Genomic DNA, 12096 nt, shown 5'->3' with positions numbered 1-12096 from the left:
TTTCCAACTTCCTAGTAAACATACTTTGTAGAATTGTATAAACGATTTGATTGTTCATCATAAATATTAGCTGGAAATGAAACCTTAGGTTAAAATGAACAGAATGAAGGGATGGAAGAAAATCAAAAGAAAAATTAAAAACCTCTTTAAAATCAATTGAAACTTTCAATACCTGATTTTTTTTTTTTTTTTTTTTTGAGACGAAGTCTTGCTCTGCCGCCCAGGCTGGAGTGCAGTGGCCGGCTCTCAGCTCACTGCAAGCTCCGCCTCCCGGGTTCACGCCATTCTCCTGTCTCAGCCTCCCGAGTAGCTGGGACTACAGGCGCCCGTCTCGTCGCCTGGCTAGTTTTTTGTATTTTTTAGTAGAGACGGGGTTTCACCGTATTAGCCAGGATGGTCTCCATCTCCTGACCTCGTGATCCTCCCGTCTCGGCCTCCCAAAGTGCTGGGATTACAGGCTTGAGCCACCGCGCCCGGCCTAATACCTGAATTTTTAAAGTGATAATATGAACTTGCACTTAAATACTTAGTAATTAATTTTGCTATCTCTTGTCTCTTTGTAATAACAGAAATTATAGACTCCATGCACAAGAAGAATAGCTATTATTGAGTGCCTGTTTTGTGTCAAGCACTTAATTTGGCAGCTTTAAAAATGATTTCTTAAAATATATTTATTCAAGTGGATGAGCCTGTTTTTCCTTCTTTGTATCAGAGATGGTAGTAGGTATATGTACTGCCCAGAACACAGGGGTTGAAAGATGTTTCTGTTACTGTCCCATTCGGTATACTGTAAAGCAACTAACTGTTCATTCACTGTTTACAAAGACACTAAGCTGGAGAGCATTTATGTATGATTTTAATATATTATAAATTGTCTGTTTTGCTTTTGGAAGACTGTTACTGATTTATTTAATAAATATGATACATACATCCAACTCCTTCTGTCACACAATTTGCTTTTGTCTTTTTCCAAATGTTACAAGTAAAATAATTAACTTTATGAGTGTTTACTATGACAGCAATTTATAACATTATATGAGATTGAAAAGTGAATAAAATTGTACTTACCATAAAGGATTGCCAGGAGAGACAGGGGCATGACAAGTAGTCCCACTAGCATATCAGCAATGGCTAGGGACATTAAGAAGTAATTGGTGGCATTGTGCAGTTTCTTTTCCATGCTTACTGCCATGATCACAAGTATGTTGCCACCTATTGTCATGATTATTATTACGACGATTGAAAGTGCTGGCCAGTTTTGTACCCCGTCTGGGAATTTGAAGCGTCCACCATCGGAGGTATTGAAAATGTCAGTTACTATAGCTGCTACTGGGCTCACAGAAATATCGCATTGCCAAACCAATAGGCCAATTAGGTGCACGCTGAAAATTAAGAAGAAAAAAAGATAATCAGGTACGTATTATATTACTTATACACAATATGTTGCTCATGCAAAACAACTGCTTCTCCAAGGATCATTGTCATCATCATCATTATTGTCATCATCATTATTTCTACTCTCTTAATTAAATCTCAGTATTTCTTCTTTCTCTCCAAAAATCACCAACTTTTATTGAGTGATATTATTATGAGTTAGGCACTTAGTTTGCTGAAACATGTATGTATAATCTCATTTGATCTTATTAAATAACCTCATGATGTCAGTTATAATTTATATCCATCATGTAAATAAGAAGACTGAGTAAAGTTCAGAAAGGGTAAGTAACTTTCAAGCCCAAACAGTCAGTAAGTGGCGGGGCCAGGGTCCATACTCAGGTCCTACTGATTTCAAAGTCTACGTTTTAAACTTTTACTGTGATCTGAAACCACAATATTGCTTGATTTGCTCTAATAGTCTATTCTTTATATTTTAAAAATACTATTTCCTTTAGATACGTTCTGAGACAGCTGATAACAGAATGAAGGGAGATTTCCTTAAAGGATCCATTACCCTAACAAGGAAACTGGAAATTGCATTCTACTGATCCAAGGCTAAGAAGGAATTAAGTTGCCATCAGACCAACTTCAGTCAAGCGTCTGGAAGAGGTACAGTGGGTTTTGACAAGAGTACCCATTCATTTCTTTTTAGAAGTTTTTCTACCTTTTCACATTTGCAAAGTGTCATTATGCTGGTTCAATTGTTTCTTAATGTTTTGTGCTATAAACTTTCCTTCTACCTGCCACTCTCCGCATTTCTGTCTTATCTTATATTTTCTGGGTCCTGTTCTTGGCTAGATAATGATTTGTGGTGATGATTAATGCCTATGGATTTGTTACTTTTCAAGCACTGGAACTAAATCTCTGAAGTCATTTAAAATGTACATTTCTCATGATGGTCCTTAGGTAGATTCTACCAGTAGGAATTTCAGGTCAGGTGGCAGGCTATTGCAAGAGATGGATGTGGTTGTCATTTGCACATTCTAAATTAATATCCCCCTATGGTGACATGAGATTTATTCGAGTTATGTACATAAGTATTCTCTCAAAGCGTAAGCTCCTAAAATGTCTAATAAAGCTACACATTTTTTCCTTAATAAAATAGACAACACAGCCAAGCATGTTCAATATTTCCTGCTTAAAACCAAGAAATATTACCTGTGAATGACTGATTTATGTTTTTTCCATGTGTAGTAATAGTTATTTAATTAATGTTAATCAGCAACATGAGGATATGTTTCCTGTATGTAGTGGTTGTTCAACCTTGATATTATTTATAGAGGAGAAAATTGCCTCTGGTCACACAATATATGCTACATAAATTTCTATGCAAGATAGTTGAAGGATGGTTCTTTCTGAAATTAGGGAGATGGAACACATGACATAACATTCAGAGTCTATGTGTTCTCCATGTTATGTATTTTTATGTCATTATCCCAGTCACTTGTTCTTTGAACTGAAGATAGTATCTCCAGACAGGGATAACACATGTGTGATTTAATGGACTCATTGCTCACTACTATTATCAGAGAAATCGCAATTCTTATCAAATGATGAGAATTAATCAGTAAATTCTTCCAAAAGTATTATTTTCCCAGAACATACAAAATAGGCAAAAATAACACAGGATTCCAAAATCTATCTCATAATTAATCTGTGATTAATATAAGTAAAAATTATTGAAATAAAGGACCAAATAAATAGAAACAAATTATTTGTTCTCAGCTTTGATTACTCTGTCACTGTATTTATTGAATGTGGCATGTGGCCAATGTCCTGGCCACCTGACTTCAGTAATTTTTGACCAGTCACTTAACCTATCACAACATCAACTTCATCTGTACAAGGACGATGTCCATCACATGGTTGTTGTGAAAATTAAATGGTATATGTCAAACTTAATAATAATACCTGTGTCATAAAAGGCCGTCAGTAAATGCTGGAGGTACCTTCTGTCTGTCTCATAGTTAAACAAAAGTATTTCATGTTTGCTATATCTCAACTCATGTATTTCAAAATTTGCCAGGATAGTTTAAGTCTAGATTTTATTTTGAGATGATGTCTATGTATGAAGAACTGGACTCAGAAAAGTAATCTTAAATCCAGTACATTTTCCAGAGTCTTTTCTGGCCTACCTGATAAAAAACTTGTTCTGCTGGCATTTTAGAAAACAATGTTCTGTTTTAAATTAGCTGATGATCATCTCAAGTAGTCCCACAAAAATTTATCTCAGATACTAAACTGTGTCTTTGGTTGTTGACTGCAGAATGACAAATAAATTTATCCTTAAACCTATAGAATAAGGTCCTAGGGGTGTATGCAGTCTGCTTCAAATTTTCTGGGTAAATTGTGGAAACATCGAAATTCTTTCACATGTCCCTAAAAATGGTAGAGGAGTACAGGACAAAATTATACATAACAAAAACATGCACGAAGAACATTATGTCAAATTATGAATTTTATAAATTGAGTATCTTTGAGTTTGGACTGTTTCAAGTAGTTATCTAGCCTATCTCTACCGGTCAGAATTTTTTTTAATTAAAGAATCTGTGAGAAAAATACTTAATTATTGAAGGAAGGAGTTTTGTCAGATCTAAACATATCTGTTGTGAATTACAAAATAAGGTAATGGAGTTAGGATAAATATTGAAAAAGTATCTACTTCACTTTCCTGGTTTCAATTAAATTCAGTTTAATACATTTTTATTGAGCACTACTTATAGACAAGATTTTATGATTTTTATTAAAGTTTAATCCTTTATTCTTCAGTTTTGCAATGAAGAATTGGCTGTATTATAATTAAATATAATTTTTAATACTTACATGCTCAGTGAAATTATAAAGTCCTTTTACAAAAGAGGAGTAATTTAAGTCTTGCTCTTAAAGCTTATCCTAATTGTTTTTAAGCTCATAGGAATCTCATAAAATATGTACACGAAAGTCACAATTTCTCTCTGAAATGCATATAATTTACTCATTGCTACTAAAGTTTTAATGAAAATATAATTTTACATTCTTAGTAGATAAACAAAATGATAATTTAATTTAAAAATTCGAATATGGCCGGGCGCGGTGGCTCAAGCCTGTAATCCCAGCACTTTGGGAGGCCGAGACGGGCGGATCACGAGGTCAGGAGATCGAGACCATCCTGGCTAACACGGTGAAACCCCATCTCTACTAAAAATACAAAAAACTAGCCGGGCGAGGTGGCGGGCGCCTGTAGTCCCAGCTACTCCGGAGGCTGAGGCAGGAGAATGGCGTGAACCCAGGAGGCGGAGTTTGCAGTGAGCTGAGATCCGGCCACTGCACTCCAGCCTGGGCGACAGAGCAAGACTCCGTCGCAAAAAAAATTAAATAAATAAAAATAAAAATAAAAATAAAATAAAATAAAAAGTCGAATATATTTAAAATCTACTGCGTTTTTCTATGATGTAGGACAATGGACATTGTTAGAGGACAGGAATGGTTCCTTGTTTCAATAGAATTTTTAAAAATTATATATGAATTCTTTAGTTAATTTCATAGCAGAATGATTTGGTGCCCTTTACGGCAGCCATACACTTTGGTATATTGGCCAATGGCTATATACTAGGCTGGCAGAGGCTCGTGGAGTAGGAACACTTGTCCTTTCATTTTCCCATACCCAACTCTTCTTTTCCCTTCTTTATCGCTGTCCTTCACTCTTTTCTTTCCCAGTTGTCTGCTCTAGTTCTCTTGGACTCTTCCGTACTTGAGACTATCATCACAACAATGACACTCAAGATGGGCCATGGTGATGCACATTGCAGAGGATCCAGTGTTGCTGAACTTTATGTCTCCACCACACTGTAAACCTTTCCTGGGTGAAGTCTTTTACAAGAATCATAAAGGAGACTACCTAGGAGCAAGGAGATTTGGGGTTTCTCAACTACACTGATCAGAGTTTACATAGCTTTGGATCTTTTTTTTCTGTGCCCCGTTCCTCAAAAAGCAGGTTTGGAAGAAACCACTCCAACATTTTACTATGTAAAAGGAAGGTATACCTGGATTAGATCAAATTTAGAATTGCTTTTTATTTGAATCTCCTGTATCTTTACCTACACCCTTTATGTTGTATACTATTGGCTGCAACTGGGTCACTGCATCAAGACTTCTGAGGATGACATTGGTTTTTCCCACCCAGCTACATCATCAGGCCCTACCCCCTGACTTCTGACCTTTTCTTTTGCTACCTCAACTATTCTTCACAAAACCAGAGGCATTTCATTCTCTTAACTGTTCAGTTCACGCAAGAAAGAAAAGAAAAGAAACTTTTTCCTTTCTAAGTTTTACCCACGGAAAAAGTAACCATGAACATTGAGATTATTTGAATTTAGGGCATTATTACCATATTACTTGTTTAAATACATGAGCTGTAGTGCTTAATTAGAGTCCAAATTATTTTTTCTCATTAATTATTTTTGAAGAGGAGACACCCACAATATTAGTCTTTCGGGATGTAAGCCATTTATGCAGATTGAGGCAAATATAGCTGGTCATATAGAAGCATTTTTTAACATGTTGAGCAAGCTACCAAGCAAAATTATCTTTTAATTAAAATAATAAGTAGTAACATCCTTACAGGAATGAATGCACCGCGTTCCTCAGGTTCACCATGATTGCTTCAGTGTTAAGCAACCAAAGTTTAAAATTGAGAAGAGGAAATTAACAGGTTAGGTTCATCATATCATCCTTTCTGGGGAGAAAAAAGGAGAAAGAGAAAATCAGTTAAATGTCCAAATAACTTGCATAGTAACCAATTAAATAAACTTAAATGCACTTAATGGTGATAAGAAACAGTTATTACTTAATTCAGCAAACAGGTAAGTATGTTATACTATGTAAATGATAAAATATAGCAAAGAGAGCAGATTTTTCAATTATTTATCATCACAGTTTTTAAAAATTTCCCGTATATGTTTTATTTATACATGGTTTATACCATATTTCCCCCTCTTGGAGTACACAAGGCTTCAAATCAATGTTTTGAAAAAAATTAAGAATATATTCTTCTTAATTTGCAAACCATTGGGAGAAAATATGTGATCCAATAATTAAATAGCATAACTAAAATAAAAAGGTTTCATCTTATAGCAACATGGAAAACCAAAGCAAGTTTTAGGCGTTTTATAAACTGAACACATTTTATATATTTCTAGCTTTGATTGCTTCAAAGTGAAACCTGCAATTACATAGTTCTCTTTATACTTGGAGAACCAGAGGGCAGCAACAGGTTTATACTAAATAAATGAATTGATTAAATTTATTATATTAAATATAGCAACCACTCTAGTACTGATCAGTTAGTAGCCAACAGATGATATATTAGAGAAAGAGCACATGGCATAATACTGAAAATTACAAACTAAAGGTTAGTTGCACTAGACAATTGGAACAAAAATCTTTAGTTTCTTTTCTGGATTAACAAGTAACAATACATCTTCTAAAGTACTAGGCAGAAAACATGAAAAATCAAACAACTTTTCAAAGAATTTCAGAGTGAATATCTTTTATTTCTGTAGGTTATTTTTTAAAGAGTTATTTGCTGCATCAAATCCAACCAAATATTTACATAGTAGATTATTCATCATTTAGCACTAACTATATTTGGTATGTTAAAGTATTGGCAAAAAGTAAACTGGATGCAAATTTGCTAAGAACCTCTCTCCTATATTTTCGATTTAGGATTTTGATTATACTCTCTACCCACACCAAACATCTAACTGTATTCTTTTCTGATATTACAAAGCTATTTAAGAGTCAGGATCATGACACTGCTAAATTCACATACACTGGGCTATCAATGAGAAGAATTTAGGGGTATGTGTGTGAATGTGAGAGACAGAGGGTGAGAAAGACAGATAATTGAATAGCTTGAGAACATGGAATAACACTGAAAGATCATCTGTTTTGTCTAGTTTATAAATATTTAAAATAAATATGATCATGAAAATCTGTCTTGATAAGACTTTATAAGCTTTCTTTAGTGTGCTTCTAGCTCCTTCTAGAAATTTGGAAGTAAAATTCAACGAGAACAAATCACATCTCCCTATGTTTCCCATCTCATTTAATAGCATGATCTTTGTCATTCAAGATACATATTTAATATTTTCTCCCTTCTTCATCCCTTAGCTCTCATTTGTCAGTTCTATCAGTGCTACCTACACAAAAATCAATCTCAAAATCATCCCCTTACTACAGTAATACATAAAATGTGGCCTTCCAATATCTAGGAACTCAAAATATTCTGACAAAGAGAGAGAGAGAGAGAGAGAGAGAGAGAGAGAGAGAGAGAGATCACTCTGACCATTAGGCCAATTCTGTCCCATAAATTTTACCAGACAACACAGACATCTCTTTCTCTGGAAGATCTGAAAAAACGGTAACGGAAACCAAAAGGTCCCATCCTGATTCTTAGCCCTCAATAAATATCAAAATTCTTCCCTTTTCTTTATGCCAAAAGTATTAAAATGGTTTTCAATATTTATTTTTATATATTCAAATATTAGTATAATTTTTTTTTTTTTTTTTTTTTTTTTTTGAGATGGAGTCTCGCTCTGTCACCCAGGCTGGAGTGCTGTGGCCGGATCTCAGCTCACTGCAAGCTCCGCCTCCCGGGTTCACGCCATTCTCCCGCCTCAGCCTCCCGGGTAGCTGGGACTACAGGCGCCCGCCACCACTCCCGGCTAGTTTTTTGTAGTTTTTAGTAGAGACGGGGTTTCACCGTGTTAGCCAGGATGGTCTCGATCTCCTGACCTCATGATCCGCCCGTCTCGGCCTCCCAAAGTGCTGGGATTACAGGCTTGAGCCACCGCGCCCGGCCAAATTTTTAAAGGTACAAAGATAGAGTAAAATATGCTGTGCTCCAATAGAGTATAACAAAACAAGATGATACAATCACCATCTCATGAAGCACTTTATTAGCCACATTTTTAGTTATAGATGAATTCCATTACTGTTACTCAAAATATTATATTCCTTTGAAAATTAGCCAGCTTTGTTATGCTTTTTGTATGTATATTCCTGAGAAATATAAGCAGAAAGATTAAACATCAAATATTTATTTTTTGTTCCAATTTTATTAAGAATGAGTAATAATCACAAAAAATGTATATAGATTTCCAATTTATTAACTAAAATGACTTGTAGGCAAAATCATGTCTCCCCATGCTGTTAAAATTTGCATGAACACTGACTAGACATGATAGAAAATACCCCTGAACTGGTGGTAAGAGTTTAGGAACATGGTGTGATGGGAATAGATTATATGAATTATGTAAAGTAAATTATGTTATCTTACATGTTTCCCCAAGTGGCCAGACCACTGTGATGATGATATTTTGCAGTAAGAAATGTTCTGTGAGTAATTCTACTAAAAGGGAAGGTGATGCAAAACTTCTTAAGTCTTGGATAAGATCAATCAACGAAAGAAAGTGAAAACCATAGCGAAACAACTCGAAACTTTCTGATCTGCATATATGGAACTTTCTGATCTGTGTAACAGAACTTTTAAAGTTGCGTGAACACAAAAGAATACTTATAAATCTAAGTTTTCAAATTTGGGAAGGCTTGTGTTTTGTAAAATTTTTAAAAAATCACTTGTGAGCTAATTGATGGAATAATTGACTAATTTTTAATGGGACTTTACAATATTCACCTAGAAACTGGGTTTAATAATTTACTGAGTGTTATAATTTATAATTACAATTACATTAGTAATATAATTTGTAATTATAACCAACTTTATAATATATAATATTTGTGTGTTTATGTGTTAGTTTGTGTAGTCATACATATTCATAATTTCATGTCCAGGAAAAGATTCATTAACCTAAAACCAATTAGCTGTCTCAAGTATGAGGAGAAAATCACAGATTAAATCATGGAAATAAGATCAGGATCACTAATCACTAAATACACATTCAGACCAATCTCTCAATCCTTTCTACAGTATAAATCACAGACCTTTTCACGCCCTCTCTAAAGCACTGTAAAATTTTCAGGCATCCATAACAGTAACTACAGTTGCTAAGACAAATGGGGGAGAAACACTAGTTTTCACATAATTTTCAATAGTACAATTTTACACAGGATATTGCAGAATAACCTCAATTAGTGTGAAAATTTAATTAAGTATGAATCCATACCATGAGTATTATATTTAATTCATGCCTATGAAATCTATGCTCATATGGCTATATGCCATGTGTCATACAGCATATGTCATCCAAAATAGTGTGAACACTCCAAGACAACTGAACCAAAATCGAATCTCCGCTGGACATTTAGAAATAAATTGCAAACTATCAGAATCAGTATCACTCACAGAAATACTTAGAAGTCATCATCAATAACCATCTTGGAAGCAAAAGTAATTAAAAAATAAGTTAAAAACTGTGGGACATAGCAAGACGCCATCTCTGCAAAAAAATCAACCCCATGTGATGGTGCGGCCCTGTAGTCCCAGCTGCTGTGGGGTGGGCTTAGGGACTGAGGTGGGAGGATGGCTTGAGGCCAGGAGGTGGCGGTTGCAGTGAGCCGTGATCACACCACTGCACTCCAGTCTGAGTGACACAGTGAGATCCTGCCTCAAAAAATATTAACAAAATCAAAGAAAACAAAAAACTGTGGGGCACAAAGGCTGGCACCACCAAGGCCTTTTAAAGGTGTTGTATTAATACCAAAGGCAAATTTTTGAGCAGAGGAGCCATATATATGCACTTCCCATGTAACATCCACAATCCTTAGACAAGTCCTGGGTACAAAGTAATTGGCTGATCGATGGGAAGGTAGGAAATTTAAGGTGTGAAGTCAAAAGATACTATCTAAGAATAAAGGAAGAGCTCTGGTTTTGCCCAAATTGTGCTTGGAGAGGACAGAAGCTTACAACTTTATTGAAAACCCTTGCCTTGTATCCTCTAAAGCTAACCATTTATAATTCATTTTTACCATTCCTTATCTACCCTTTGGCACTGACGAAAGATTGATCGTGTTTCAATCACATTTTCTGTTCTCACACTACTTTTTATTCTTTCTTTCCCAGACCTGGTTGAATATAATATTGATGACCCTTAAAAAAAAAAATGCCAGCATTTCTACTCGTGTTTTAACAAAAAGTGGAGAGTCTAGATTAACCCATGGAAAGATTCAGTTTACACTAGATTTCTGGAAATTCCATCAGCACATCATAATGATGCAGCATATTTTCTGTCAAACTGAAAGACTAAATTTCGCACTAAATTTTTTTAAATTGTAGAATAGGCCAGATGTGATGGCTCATGCCTATAATCCCAGCACTTTGGGAGGCTGGAGTGGGTGGATTGTTTGAGCTCAGGAGTTCAAAACCAGCCTGGGCAAAATGACAAAACCCCACGCCTACAAAAAATACACACAATTAGCTAGATGTGGTGGCGTGTGCCTCTGGTCCCAGCTACTCGAGAGGTTGAGGTGGGAGGATCCCTTGAACTCAGGTGGTCGAGGCTACAGTGAGCCCTGATCACATCACTGCACTCCAGCTAGGGCAACAGACCCTGTCTCAAAACAAAAAAAAAAAAAATTGCAGAATATAGTCGACTAGATCATTTCTGTCTGACTTTTTATAACAAATCATTTAAAAATTGAATAAATAATAATATAGACATTTGATTTTTATCAATTTTCAGTGTTCAGAAATTATGACTCATAATTCAAATATTATCCCTCTAGTTATTATACCCACTGAGCTTTTAGCGGATGGCTAAATCAAAAATGAATTAGCCATAAATGTTCAGATTAGTCCTGGGAAGATTAAATTAATGTGGCACAGATTTACAATAATTTTAGGGGAACTCATTTAATTCAGAAATTATCCTTAGGACTAATGAATGCTGTAGGAAATTTTCCTTTCAACTTCAAATGTACTCTAGTGATTTTCTAATAAATCATACATTTGTCATACTAAAAACTCACCTTTGCTAACTATAGTCAAATCAGATAATTTTTATTATTTTGATAGAAAGTTTTTCAGTTATTATCATCAATGAAATTAAAGACTACTCCTCCACGAGTGATTATTCAATTTGAATGCAAGTCTAGGCTCATTACCTTTATTCTCTCTCCTCCAAGATAATGTTAAGTAGTTATTTAAACAGATTTACCTGTTCCTCCTATACTTGGAATTTTTTCTCCTCATTTGTATGTACTAAATACCTCTGCTTGTGTTTGACAGGTTCCATGAGCGTGATTATTGTTAAATTATGTGCAAATTCACACAACAGTTAACTCAAAATCTACAGCATATAAAATTATGTTTTTCACAGCTAGACCTATTCCATTTACATAAAATAATACTTTAAAAACATACACTTCCCCATTGATAGACTTAAAGTAGCTATTGCAAATCACTCTATGATGGTAGTAACAGACATAGAGAGAATGTGCCTTAGTGGGCAGAATGCCCAGCAATTTGAAACTGCTTTCTCCACAGGTGGTAGCAGAACTATCTGGGAATTATCTCAGTGTTAGTATGCCCATAGCACAATAAACTGAAGGCTTTCAAAGAGCAGAGCTAATGGAGCAAACCGTATGTTAAATCTCTGTGTTGGAGACCAACTCCAACTGATCTGCAAGACCAAAAGCTGTATAATAGTAGTTTCATATATT

At 35.1% G+C, this 12096-nt stretch overlaps 1 protein-coding gene across 2 annotated transcripts in view; it reads right to left on the bottom strand.

Annotated features, from left to right (window-relative positions):
* The window catches only part of HTR2C (5-hydroxytryptamine receptor 2C), a 332250-nt gene that overhangs the window by 187528 nt on the left and 132626 nt on the right, over nucleotides 1-12096 (bottom strand). For both annotated transcript variants that reach the window (XM_030934679.1, XM_030934680.1), the window contains exons 3-4: nucleotides 6038-6151; nucleotides 1069-1382 (exon numbers count right to left, since the gene is read on the bottom strand). In XM_030934679.1, the coding sequence (XP_030790539.1) occupies nucleotides 1069-1382; nucleotides 6038-6072 (349 nt within the window). In that variant the 5' untranslated portion in view covers nucleotides 6073-6151. The remainder of the gene's footprint in view (nucleotides 1-1068; nucleotides 1383-6037; nucleotides 6152-12096) is intronic.

Source organism: Rhinopithecus roxellana, chromosome 7, assembly GCF_007565055.1.
Source record: "Rhinopithecus roxellana isolate Shanxi Qingling chromosome 7, ASM756505v1, whole genome shotgun sequence".
Classification (NCBI taxonomy): domain Eukaryota; kingdom Metazoa; phylum Chordata; class Mammalia; order Primates; family Cercopithecidae; genus Rhinopithecus; species Rhinopithecus roxellana.
The sequence above is the reverse complement of the archived record's forward strand: the minus strand, read 5'-3'. Positions and strand labels throughout refer to the sequence as shown.